General features: G+C 41.7%; 1 protein-coding gene across 1 annotated transcript in view; it reads left to right on the top strand.

Annotated features, from left to right (window-relative positions):
• The window catches only part of LOC309514366 (uncharacterized protein), a 39600-nt gene that overhangs the window by 7039 nt on the left and 18434 nt on the right, over positions 1-14127 (top strand). The window contains exons 3-6 of the mRNA XM_082191387.1: positions 1716-1892; positions 8195-8362; positions 8608-8709; positions 11783-11893. Coding sequence (XP_082047513.1) covers positions 1716-1892; positions 8195-8362; positions 8608-8709; positions 11783-11893 — 558 coding nt within the window. The remainder of the gene's footprint in view (positions 1-1715; positions 1893-8194; positions 8363-8607; positions 8710-11782; positions 11894-14127) is intronic.

Raw genomic sequence — 14127 nt, 5'->3', positions numbered from 1 at the left:
TTGATTTATACACTTGCCCCATTACATGCTTACATATTTTACTGGCACAAACAGTGCAGTTCTAACCATATATCAGAAGAAATCCCCACTGAGTTCAGTTCTGCTTACTCCCAGATAAGTGATTTGTGTATATAGGATTGCAGCCTAAATAATCAAAGGCTAGTAACTATTTCTAAGGCTATCACCCAGTGAAGGAAATCTTAGTTGATAAATAGATGTGTTTTAGTTGTGCTTAATTGGTTAAATATAGCGTTAAATTTGCACACTAGAGAAAATAACTTTTTAAAAATAAATTAAAAAATTGTCCAGTAGCACCTTAGAGACCAGCTAAGTTTGTTCTGGGTATAACCTTTCATGTGCATGCACACTTCTTCAGATACACTGAAACAGAAGCCGCCAGACCCTTATATATAGTGGGAGGGTGGGGTGGGGTTTTTCTCAGAAGGGTAGTAGGAGATGGGTGATTGACTCAATGGGTATGGTAAACCTGCTGACGACTGTTAACGACTGCAATTATTCCTACATGAAAAAGCAAGGGATAGTATGCAGATGACCAAAAATAGCTTTAGCATATGTAATCAGACAAGAATCCAATACAGTGGTACCTCTGCTTTATGAGTATCTCTGGTTACGTATTCTTCGGGATACACACGTGGCAAACCTGGAAGTATTTTTCCGGGTTTTGTCGCACACGCATGCACAGAACAAGCTTCTCCAGTTGCGAAAACCTTGGGATCCAGCTGGAGCTCCAGAATGGATCCCGTCCACAACCAGAGGTACCACTGTATTTCTATTCAGACCAGGTCTCTCCATAGTTTTCAGTTTATAATAAGCTGCAATTCAGCAACTTCTCTTTCAAGTCTATTTCTGAAATTCTTTTGTAATAAGACAGCTGCTTTGAGATCCTGTATTTTTTTAAAATACACTTCATTAGGATTGGATGCATGTGTCACAGCAGGCACGGGGATTTTTATCTGCTGATCTTTTACAGGTGTTTGTATTTCGAATATTCGGTTTTTTAAATAATCTCCCCTGAAATCAATTAGAATCTCTTCAAGGTTTTGAACTGAGAAATGTTACCAATTAATCTACTCAACACTGTGTATGGACTTCAATGCCACACTCTTCCAATTGTTTCACCTGCGAACGCATTCCAGCTTGTCTGACCGAACTATTTCCCCTCCCCTCCTCCCATGTACTGCGCTGGAGGTTCTTCTGAATCATGGGTAGGCAAACTAAGGACCAATCGCCTTCTGAATTCGACCCACAGACAGTCCGGGAATCAGCATGTTTTTACATGAGTAGAATGTGTCCTTTTATTTAAAATCCGTCTCTAGGTTTTTGTGGGGTCTGCCTGATGTTTTTACATGAGCAGAATGTGTGCTTTTATTTAAAGTGCATCTCTGGGTTACTTGTGGGGCATAGGAAGTCGTTCATTATTTTTTCAAAATATAGTCCGGCCCACCACATGGTCTGAGGGACGGTGGACTGGCCCACGGCTGAAAAAGGTTGCTGACCCCTGTTCTGAATACTTCTGGATACTGTGAAAGTATACGGAAGTTAATCTCTCATTTCAACATAAGTTACTTGCAAATAAATAAGAGCAGGCTTGCAGTTTTATCCTGATGTAGAAAAGGGAGCATGGCTTGTAACATGTATTTAATAGTAAATACACTTTGCTTTTTTTTCCTCCTGAAAATTATGCAATTATGTAGCTGCTGCGTTGGAAGACACGGGCAAAATACTGTCTGATGAGCAAGCACCAAATGACACCAGTTCCCATGAAGAAGCAGTAGATCGTTGGGCCAGACGAAGGAAACAATTCCAAAACAGCAAGAGATGTGGTTCAGCTGGTGGGAGTTCCATAATCAGCAGTATCACAGAAGGATCAAGTAAGTGTTCTACATCTATTGCATTGGTCAGGAAAAGACATTTATACAGAGAGATATGAATAAATTCTTCCAGTCTGAAGGGAGGACCGCTCATTGCATGGCATGGCATTTTCTTGTTCTAAACAGCTTAGATGGGATGGGAAACCATGGTTTGAACAAAACACGGTACGAAAACCATAGCCTCATGTGCAGAAGAAATGAAAGGAACAAATGGGCATGAAATGTGTTCTAAGCTTTATGAACCATGGTTAAATACACAGAGAGAACATCTGGGCCCTGTTCTCTTTTAGCATGCCTCTCCATCTATTTATCCAAAGATACGGGGGTTAGAGTCTGGGTTTGTGTGTGTGTAATTCGGTTTATCTATTTATCTACGTTTATATCCTACCTTTAGGGACGCGGGTGGCGCTGTGGGTTAAACCACAGAGCCTAGGGCTTGCCGATCAGAAGGTCGGCAGTTCGAATCCCCACGACGGGGTGAGCTCCCGTTGCTCGGTCCCTGCTCCTGCCAACCTAGCAGTTTGAAAGCTCGTCAAGGTGCAAGTAGATAAATAGGTACCGCTCCGGTGGGAAGGTAAATGGTGTTTCCGTGCCCTGCTCTGGTTTGCCAGAAGCGGCTTAGTCATGCTGGCCACATGGCCCGGAAGCTGTACGCCGGCTCCCTTGGCCAGTAAAGCGAGATGAGCGCTGCAACCCCAGAGTCGGCCACGACTGGACCTAATGGTCAGGGGTCCCTTTACCCTTTACCTATATCCTACCTTTACTCCAAAGAGCTCAAAATGACTTACCTAGCTCCCCCTCATTTTCCCATATTTTATCCTCCAAGAGGATACATTACACCGAGAGACAGCGACTGTCCCAAGGTCATTCAGTGAGCTTCATGGCTGATTGGAGATTTGAACCCAGGCCTCCCAGGCCCTCGTACAACAGTTTAACTAGCTGTTATACACGCTGATCCCTAGCAACTACTGGCTTTCCACAAAGCTAGACAATATTCAGTGTAAGAGTGTGGAAAAAAACTCCTCCATAATCGTGTCACAGATGCAGAAATAAAATAGATACAATTCTCAAGGGGTTTTCTCCATGACCTCCACTGATTGGATTAACCTTCATAATCTCTTGGCTAAAAGTTATTCCTCTAGCTCATTATTATTTCTGCTTTCCTTTCACTTGTTTAAAAGTATGCCAAATATACTAGTCTGGAGTCTCTAGAGGATAGCATTCAAGCCTAATGAATTTGTAGTGCAGGCTGATGGGCTCCCCAAGTGGGAATCATAATGTCTAGGGAACAGCAAACGCTTCGATACACACATGCAGATGTCGTCTTCCGATTGGTCAGTAAAACTAGATGAACTTACATATAAAAATAAACTACGGAAACCATATGCCTGAAATACATAATTAATTATTGCTGTTACATCTACCACTAAAGGAGTTTCATATACGCTATTTATTTGTATCCTTTTCACTGAAAATGGAATGTTTTTGTGCATTTGGAATCCTCCCTCCCCCACAAATTGGTGAGGTTTTCCAGTTATTTTCAGAATTTGCCAAAGAAGAAGGGGGGGGAGAGACGGTTAAATAAAAACAAAAATAGCCAAATTCATCAACTGTACCATTGCTCATATTCAACCTATCCCAATATTTACAAATCAAAAATTAATTCACTCTATCTATGCCTTTCCAGAAGATTCCTCTAATGTGTACATCACAAGTAAAGAATGTAATTAACTGCCAGCCATGAAACAAGGAAAAAGCAATTGCTTCACCCTGCCAAAAATCACATTTATCTGGCAGTTATTTGACTGAATATTGGTTTCACCCCAACCACTTCCTTTAAACACGCCTCTGGAAGCAGATAGTCAGCAATCCTCCAGCCAAATAGAAGTTGAACCCAGAAGAAGTGGGGGGGGGGGCTGTGTGGAATATAGTAAGGAACCAGATCAAGTTGTTTCTGTCAAATGGCTGTTCACTGAGCATTCCTCATAGCCACCCAACAACCAATTACTCCCGACATCCTGGGGAATTTTAGCAGAAGTGGCTTGTTCACATGTTATGCTGCACACATGTACAATCTATCTCTACACATCTATAGGTGTTTGTGTGAAAGAGTATATACATGATAGCTCAATTTTTACGCACACAGACCATGCACTCGTTGAACACTACATGTGAATAATTGTACAAGGGTACAGCTCGGACTTGTGTAGACAGATTGCACACTTGCTGAATGCATTGTGTGAACACTCCTGTTGATGCAGCTCAAGAAATTGCTGTAAGATTTTGTGTATGTGTGGTTTTAAAACCACACATAATCCTTGTTAGGTTTGCAAAAGCCTTCATATGTTTCCCAAAGCTGTTCTGAAGCACAGTTGAAATCCACATCTTTGGTGCACATGATGCACAATGTATTGGAACATATCCCCTGGCCATCCCCACTGAAAAAATGGCCAGGAGCTGTACAAGAGCACATCAATTGCCTTTCCTCATAGCAGCAGTGCCTATCCTTTTTGTAATACAAGTCCTATCAATTAGTTCAACGGAGTGTTTCCATACAAGACTCTGGACCAGGCTACCCTCTCGTAGTGCCCTCCAGATGTTTTGGACTACAACTTCCATCAACCTGACTAATGGCCATACTGGCTGGGGCTGATGGGAGTTGTAGTCCAAAACATCTGGAGGTCTCCAGACTGAGGGAAGCTGCTCTAGTTCTTTGCTGGGCTTTCCTTCTACTCGTCTGAACTAAGAACCAGGCAGCAGTACCGTAACTGAGTTAGGCAGGAGTGCCACTTTTACTGTCTTCCAAAGGCAGTCCTGTGGGCCCACTTGCATCACATGTGCCAAGGCTGACTAACTACTTTCCACATGGTTGACTCACTTGAACTCATCTGGAACTATCGCTTTATAGGCTCTTCATAGAGTTGCCCCAGTACCCTTCTTGGGATACATCGAGGTCTAAACAAGGTGGCCTGTTTAAGAAGGAGGAAAGAGTTTGATGGGTTGGCCTTGTGGCTGCGTACAAACCCGGACACTTTCTGCTGCATTTTGTTATAAAGAAAAATGTTTTCCCGTGAGACTCTGTGAATAGCATCCTATCTGTTGAATTGAACTAAATCTCTCCAACTGAACAAGCTACTGAGGTCCAGCACCGAGGGCTTCTGGCGGTTCCCTCACTGCGAGAAGCCAAGTTACAGGGAACCAGGCAGAGGGCCTTCTCGGTAGTGGCACCTACCTTGTGGAATGCCCTCCCACCAGATGTCAAAGAGAACAATAACTACCAAACTTTTAGAAGACATCTGAAGGCAGCCCTGTTTAGGGAATCTTTTAATGTTTGGTGCATTACTGTATTTTAATATTTTGTTGGAAGCCGCCCAGATGGGTGGGGTATAAATAATGTTGTTGTTTAGTAGTTTAGTCGTGTCCGACTCTTCGTGACCCCATCAGGATGTATTTAGAGTAGACCCACTGAAATCAATCAATATACTCTGAGTTTGAGGTAGTTGGATTTCATTCAGTGAAATGATGTTGGGTCCATAAATACAGACAGAATGAGGTTTGGCACAACTTTAATCTGCATGATGACTCAGAACTTCGTACTGTAGGTCATAAGCCGCATTATGCTCCAAACAGACCCATCTGAGTCTAAATCATATCCATGTTTTATTGTTTTGTAAGATAGGTTTAGTTGGTATCATGTATAATGGAGTGACTTTAAATTCTAAGGTTACTGTACAGTGTGGATTGAAAAGCACTCGGTAGCAGATGCCACGAACAAGCACTGGGCTTGTCACACTGCATGATTCTTTGAATCATGTATTTAGAAAATCAAATACTGCCCTGTACCTAGAAATGTGACATGCCTAATGACTTGCTAGTTGGAAGTGCTACATCATGAATGTTGTGATGCCTTATGTAACACCATGTTGATGAGCGCTGTCTGAGTGACTGAATTAACTGTGAATCACTCATCCATATGATCAAATCTGCTCCTGGGAAACTCCCTCTCCGTCTTTACACAGTGCAACCCTAAACAATAATCACTAAGCTTTAAAGCCTGTGGATTTTGACAAAGATAGTAGATTTGTGGCACATGGACCTTCAGTGGTCAAAACAGGAACACAAAGGTAAGTTCATGTGGGCTTTTGTGTGGAAGTCTATATTTGTGATTTTCTGTTCCATGATCAAAGTACGCTAAGGTTATGTTACCTGTCAGGAGGGAGCTAATGGGAAGAAAAACCTGGCATGTAAAAACTGAGCCACAGAGAAATGTTTGCTTTCTGTAACTCTGCCTCTGTAATACTAAGCTGAATAAGGGAGGTCATCAGAACTTGTCAAAATGTGTTGGTCAATGATAAAGATAGTCCTGTGTTCAGAAGCGGAAGAAGAGAATATTTTTAAGATGCTTTTGTGACACACACACAAAAAGAGGCACTTTTGGTTCTAAACTTAGCAGGCTAAAATGGAAGGTGGCTAAATGTGAAAGGAATAAAGTTTGAGATTCTGATAGATTGATTTTTACCTGAACTGAAGAGTCAAGATTAACACGAATGCTCAAAACCTCTCCAGCGTTGCTTGAGTGATATTACTTATTATAGATTCACTTTTCCCTTCCCACACACACCCGCTGCTTGCCAGTTTCTATTCTTGACATTAACGAGCATCTCTGAATACTGGCTCATAATACTGAATCTCCAGAAGCCTCATCTGTTTTCCTAAGCAAGAAGAATGCATCAGAGTGCTTGTTTTGAGGAGGTCAGACAACTTGAACTGGGGAGCGGGGCATTAAATCAATGGAGCTTCAGTGGGATGGGGAAAAGTCTGTCTTTGAGCCACTTTTCTGATTTTATGCAAACATAGAAATTAGTGTGGCCTAGATTCCTAGGGTAACAAAAAGGGAAAATAGATTGTGTGACACCAAATACTTCCCCCCTCCCCACATTTTCTAGCTTGAATGTAAAAACTAAATTGGCTAGATGTGCAACTTGTGACCTCCCAAGTTGAAGGCATCATATCAGCTATGCATGGCAGCCCACCAAGATTTGATGGTCCTCCTTGTTTAGCTGTAAAAACAGGAGCAGTACAGTTTTGGGGCACATGTCTAGCAATGTGTGTCTGGAATTAGGGGGTGGTGGTTCCAAGTTGCATAGGCTTGCATCAGAATGAAAGTGTCTCTCTCCTGCTTTCTGTTCCTGGTTAGTAGTATTAAATGGTTCGGCACCATCAGGCACCCACACAACCCTGTGGAGCCCACTACCAAGGCGTGGATCCTGCAGGCTCTTTGTTGCTATTGCTGCCTGTTCATCTTTCCTCTCTGAGCCATGAAAGCACCATGGATATGATGCAGCAACTACCAATTGCCTTGCTCTCCCATTCTGGGCAGTCGTGTAGGCTTGGGCCCAGAGAGAGGCAGGGCAAACAAATGGGAGCATTGAGGACAGTAGCCAAGGAGTAGACACTCATGGGAAAAGGGGGTGAAGAAGCCATCTTGCCCAAGGACTGCCCTCAAACCTGGAACAGCCACTACATCTCCATACATGTACACACAGAAAAGAGGTGTTTTTAGTGTCCTGAGCATAAATGCCACCAGCGCAGGACTTGAGCTCAGGAAACTTTGGTCCAAATCTTTGCTCAGCCATTGACTTAGTAACTGAATGGCATTGGGCAAGTAGTTTATCTTGCATCATTTGTACATGGTGGGAATGTGACTCATGCATGCACTTTACACCCTCTGGACTTGTGAATATGCACTACCTCCAAACCATTTGTGTGTGTGTGTGTGTGTGTGTGTGTGTGTGTGTGTGTGTTGAAAATCAGATTATTTTACCGCCCATAAGTGTAATCTAATACAATGACCGCGAAGCCTGACCTTTTCTAACTTTATATATTTGGAAACCAAATCTAGAAAGCTTGAAACAGTTAACAGCCTCTTTGGATCAAACCTTTAAAAATGTAACACTTATGTTCACCATTTTTATTCCATTTCTATTGTGCCCTTCTTCCAGGTAGCTGCAAGACTATTCTCTCCTCTCCCCTCCTATTTTATAAGGCAGTTTCAACAAATAGTGTTTAGGATCACCCAGTGAGTTTCATGGTCCTCTGCAGACCATTTACATGTGGGCCCATTGAAATGTGCCTCACTCAGGCCAGATCATTCCCCCTGGCAAGATGAAACGCTTCCACTGATGGAACAACTGCCATAGCACTACACTGAATTCCTCCCTATATCTTTGCCATAAAAGAATAATAATAAAAAAGATTCTGGGATAGGGAAACAAATCCATTCTCTTATTGTCACTTTCCAGTAAACTCGGAGGATGGCCGTTCAGTGGATCTAGGTCTGCGTGGTGAAAGTGAAGAGAGAGGTTTCTACACTGAGATCTTCCACTCAATGTCTTGGGTGTTCAGAGGGGATGACGCCAGTCCGGATAACAGCCCCAGGTGTCTTAGCAAAAGGCCCAGACCCGTAGCAGGTAACACCTATGGCTTTATTTGTATGTGCCTCAGATCTACGAATGTACACTGTGTATACCTTTTTTTTCTTTTTCTTTTTTTACAAATTACCAGTTTAAACAGAGAGTCTCACCTGTAGCCAGTTCTCTTTGCAATTCAAAATAACAAAAAAGCATCTGCCCCTGAGGGAGGGGGATTTTTCCAGCTATATTAGAAATACACGACGTCAGGTGTTTTACTTCTTTCTCTTTTTGTCTTGTTTTAGTCCGTGAACGAACTGTAAGAATTGCTAAAGGAACGGGCGATTACCCCTGGGGATTCCGAATCCAATTCTCGAAGCCCATCCTTGTAACTGAAGTGGACACCAGTAAGTGATACCCACAAAGTTCATTTTCCTTATGAGCAGATCCTAAGTGACTTGCATGGCAGAGTGCTTAAAAGGAAGCTCGGAGCACCACTGAATTTATGATGACAAAGAGCCTCGGGGCAAACCGCTAGCTGGCAGCTCAACAAGTCTCCTGTGTTCTTTTTATTATTGTTGCTATGAAGTTGATTTTTTCTGCAATATAGATAGCGACATAAAAGTATTATACCCGTACTTAATTTTATAGTCCTCCTGCAAATGGATTAGGGGTTGCTTTTGCGAATGACGTTGGCTGTTATACTGAAAATGATAAGAGGAGGAACACATGCCCATTTATGTGCCATTTACTTATTGATAAATGATCTTCCCTGACTGACTTTTCATTTAATGAAACTAAAAGGGTCAGGCACAGCCTGGGGCAATTTCCCCTCCCAATCATATATCTCTGCTAAGGAGAGGTGATGATCATGACAAAAAAGGTCAGTGATCCATATAAAGCAAGAAACTATTTGGCAGTTAAAAAATCAGACAGGCTTTTTCTTCTCTTTCTGAATTTTTAACAAGATCAGCTCCCTACATCTGACTTGCTCCTGTAATAGCTAAATAGGATTCCTATATAGGCAGTGCTTTCTTTCTGGGGGTACGCGGGGGTACGCATACCCCTAAACATTCTGTGAATCTAAGTTTGGCCTCATTGAGGGGCAGTATTTCAATATGAGTAGGAAAATGAGAGAACCCCTAAACTATTTTTTAGAAAAAAAGCACTGCCTATAGGAATTATTTAGGATTATAAGCATGAGCCTACTACTTCACAGATATGTTCCTCTCCTTCCCCTCATGTGACTGACTTTGCCATTTCATGCAAGCCTAGTGTACTATGGCTTGTCTGTACCATAGTTTTGCTCACCGGTGAAATCTGCAAGCCGCTGTTTGCAATCCCAGCATACAGAGAAACTATGGTTTGAAGAAACCGCCACTTACCAGATTCAGATGAGGTGGGAAGTTGGTTTGCTACTAGATCAGGAATGGAAGTTTTCAGTTTCCACCCCCACCTGAGGGAAGAAGCTAGTGTTTGAGGAGCATGCTTTAGCAGTACATCTGAATGCTGTTATAATTTTGAGGGACCATGCAGCCAGGATGGAGAAGTTGCTGTATTAGAGCCAACCCCTGATTACATAGGAGCCAACTCCAGTCTTCAGCTCTCCCAGTAAAATATTTGAGGTGGCCCGCCCCTCTCACAGTTGATGGGCATTGACATTCAAATGGTGTGCACCCACTGCGTCATGTGATCAGTTATGGGGGGCAGGCCTTACCTGGGTTTCAAGTTGGCACCCCTACCTGATTATGACATTTATCCTAATTTTCCTGCTATACTGGGACCAGACTTCCATTTCTTCCTTAAGCTAAATGCTTTCTGAAACATTATGTTTGGGTCTTGGGAATGTCAGTGACTGAGGTGGATTTTCAGAAGCCATACACGATTCAAGAGTAGAACACAGAGAAGCCTAAAGTAGTTACCATGAAACCATTTTGGCCATTTGCTTTCATTTCCAAATGGCAAGAGCCAATAATTCTGGAACAAATTCTTACAAAATGGCTTCTTCCGTCCAAAATGAAGCAAATAGAGATCACAAAAAATGGCATCTGAAGTCCTTAAATTGTTGAGCATACTGGAATAGCTTCAGAAATCTCATATCACCTCTCTAGAGTTATCAGTCTGTTGAATAGCAGAATGGTCATAATGTATAATTTATCATTTTGCTTTTTTATGGAAAGAGAAGAAATTCACAGTGGTCTTGTATCTCTCATTCCCTGTTAACCTTCTGATTTCCTTCCCCATTGCTCTAAGACAGGACTCTGAGGTTTATGTTGTAAGACACACTTATTAAATCACAAGGTACTAGTAATGTTAAAATTTTACTTAAGTTAATCAAAGAGGACATTTATGTGTTTTTTTCTGGGGGGTGGGAAACATGCTTACCTGGTACATTATGACAGTTTAATTATATACTGAAAACGGAAGATAAAATGATGGTTCTGGTACACATCCTCGTAGGATTCAAATGCACCTACGTTGAACATATTTTCTGCTTATGTAAGTTCTTGTCTATTCCTAGCCTGACTTTATATAAGTCTTCCTATAAAAGTAGTCCATGCAGTTTTCAGCTGCCAAACAATAACCCAAAGGAGGATACCTTAGCACTTTCGGATCAAGCGTGCTTTTCTATCCTACCAGCAATTGTTTTTCCTTCTAAGTGAATTTATGGCTTCCATCCTTCTTTGCAATAATGAGGAAGGCACGGCAGAAGAGCAAGAAAAATTCAGGCCTTTGACGCAGACTCTGCTCTGCTGCGTTTTGATCTTAAAATGCCTTTCCTTTGAATGGAACAGTGGGTGGGTGGGAATTCTTGCCTGTACTTCTGGTCTCTATACCAACATTGGATCTATTTCGGTTTGTGACATAGTATGATCTCTTTGTTTTCACCTTTAAGGGAGGAATTCAGCATAGTGCTATGGCAATCAGTCCAATATTTTCAGTTTGTCAGGTGGAACAACACTCTCCCTCCATGTTGGGGGAGGCTGTGCCCCCACGGTCTTTTTTTGAGGAGGCATGACCAGGCACCCCTACAACAGGCTCTGCCATCGGAGCCTGGCTTGTGCATGGCTGTGGCAACTGTGGAGGAAGGCCACAGAGCATGAGAAAGCTGCAGCTTCCTCATCCCTGGCCGCAGTTCTGCTCCCAAGTGCATCCTGGGTACTCTTTGCGAGGGGAGCCACCACAGGCTCCCTCCATGCCCTGTGCCTACGATAACCAAGAATAACTTGAGCATATTCCAGATTTCCTCAACATTGTGCCTTCCTGATGTTTTGGACTACGACTTCTATCAGCCCCAGCCAGCATGTGAAAGCTAAACTTTTCTATGTTGGTCAAGCTGCCCCACACAAAAAAAAAATGGCTTGAAGGAAGACTGATCCCCTGACCCCTTTGTGTTGTGTTTATTTATGTGTGAGAGGTGAACTCTTGGCATATTATCAAAATGTCCTGAATAAGGGTCCTTTTCCCTTTCTGTTGCAGACAGCTCAGCAGAAGAAGCAGGCCTCCAGATTGGAGATATTGTGATGGCTGTCAATGGAACAGACGTTAGCAGCATGCCACATTCCGAGGCTGCAAATTTGGCAAGAAAAGGTAATGATACCAATGCAATTAACTGCTTTGCTGTGGTGGGTTTTTTTTTGGTCAGGTTTTTTGAACCAAGATTTGTCAGTTTTTACAAACAAAAACCATAAACTTAGATAGTGGAAATAAATAGGAGGCAACATTTTTTAAATAAATTGTACATAACATAGCAGTCCTGCCCCCAACACTTGAATCTCAAAGAATTTTTGTGTCCTCCTATGAATGTCCAAGGATTTTTACACACACACTTGCTCCTGCTCAAAAGTCTGTTGCAAGTATGGACAGGGGAGAAATTAAATTCAGTTTGCATTTAAAAGAAAAACTTCCAAAATAGCACTTTCCAAAACAATATATGAACCAAAACATAGCCATCTCTTGAAATCCACACTCCTCGAAATTTTGCAGCACAGTTTTCCAGCCAAGGAATGTCTTCAAACAGGCATATATTACTGTTCATGGAAACAGTGAAAATAACTTATGTATTAGAATAGGGAAAATTGTTTTGCAGAAATGCGTATATTAGGCAAAATTGCATACAAACATGTGTATATTAGGAGAAATTCGCACTAAAATGCTGATAAATTTTCACGAGGCCTAAAATATATATCAAAAACTGATGTGGAAATGGGGAGAGAACTGAAGACTGGAAAAATGAGAAGCACAAAATTGACAGGTCTGCCTGTCACTAATTGAAGGTGTATGGGAGCATTTTGTGCAACTATTAATCAATTCCTTGGTTCAGAAACTATTCAGTCCTTGCCTTGCCCAATTTTGTCTGGTCACATTTGGCTATATAGATTTAAAAAATCCACTTTCTAGGAGCCTAACATCCTTCTGTTCGCCAAACTCACTACCAAAGAGCCAGCACTCTTCAGGAGCTACAATCAGACTTTTATCTCCATGAGCTGGAGAGTGACAGGGTTGGTGATGAAGGCAGAACTTGACATTTTTATTCCTGCTCACATGTAGTAGGCTTTACACAAGTTCAGAATGCCCAAAAAGGGCTATTGTGTTATCCAAGATGAAAATGTTTCTGTTGAGAAACATGTGAAGGAGCTTTGGGCAGGCTGTTCTCCTACCTGCATGTGCAAAAGAAACTCTGGCATAGGGATTATTTTCCTTCAAGAGTTCTTGCAATAATTGCAAGGGGGAAAGCAGGAGCAAATTAAAGAGAGGCCAGAGAAAACAGATTGACATTTCTGATGTAAGTGTGCTTGAAAGTGCCACAGATTCAATTTTAAGAAAGAAAAAAAATCTTTCAAAGGAGAGCCTACCTATGAATTTTATCACTCAGCTGCATTGGAAAAGCTGACTTTGACAGTAAGGGCAAGTTACTTTGGACATGCGGAGACTGATGGAGCAATAAGGTGACAGTGATCTGAGAGGAAAGCCTTGGTTGGATAAAAGACCCTCATTTTCTCTTTGTGCCAGCTACTAATATTGTTATCTGCTCATAGTATCACTTAAGTCTAGGCCAAAATGTCAGGTAGAAAGAGCACATTTAGCAATATTGCTTTTGGGTCCCATGCCTCAAAGACAGATGGGTCCTGACAGTGGCCTTCAAGACATCAATCTACTATTTATCTCTGGTGTTTCTTCAGGAGGAAAATTCATAGCTGGCTCAATGAACACGTTAGACCTGTCTGTGTATAAGAGAACCAACATCCGGGTGCAACTAATATGTTACTTGATGAAGAGAGTGTTTTATACCGGGGAAACAAAATGCCACTTAAATTAATTTTGAATTATTTCCCTGGAATATATTAAAATCAAACCGTACCCTTTAGTGCATGTCAGTTACTTCCACCATATACTGAATTCCACCATGCTATGAATTTGACAGAGATCAATAAAGGTTTAATAATGAAAAATGATTTCACAAGTGACTGACAAATTTACCTTGAAACACATACCAAATTCTTTAATTATAGGAGTGCAATTCACACACTTGCGTTGAAAAGAATGGCAGTCATTTACCACATCTATCTCTATTTACTAAAGAGTGTTTTTTTAAAAAATATTGTCAGGATGCCCCCTTGCATCAACCAGGCCTTAGGATGATTAATATCCAAACACCCTTGTGAAAACAGGGGGTTATTGGTTAGTTTTCATTTTATTATGTATTTTGTGTTCTCATTTTGTATTTTGTATTGGATAAAAGGCGGTATACAACTTTAGTAAGTAATAATAATATGGATGAGTTTTGCCCACCTCCCTGCTTCATAGACTTGGCTTTAATTTAC

Source organism: Podarcis vaucheri (genome assembly GCF_965113315.1).
Source record: "Podarcis vaucheri genome assembly, chromosome: 11".
In the NCBI taxonomy this organism is placed as follows: domain Eukaryota; kingdom Metazoa; phylum Chordata; class Lepidosauria; order Squamata; family Lacertidae; genus Podarcis; species Podarcis vaucheri.
Note: the sequence above shows the minus strand (reverse complement) of the source record. Positions and strands in the feature narration are given on the sequence as shown.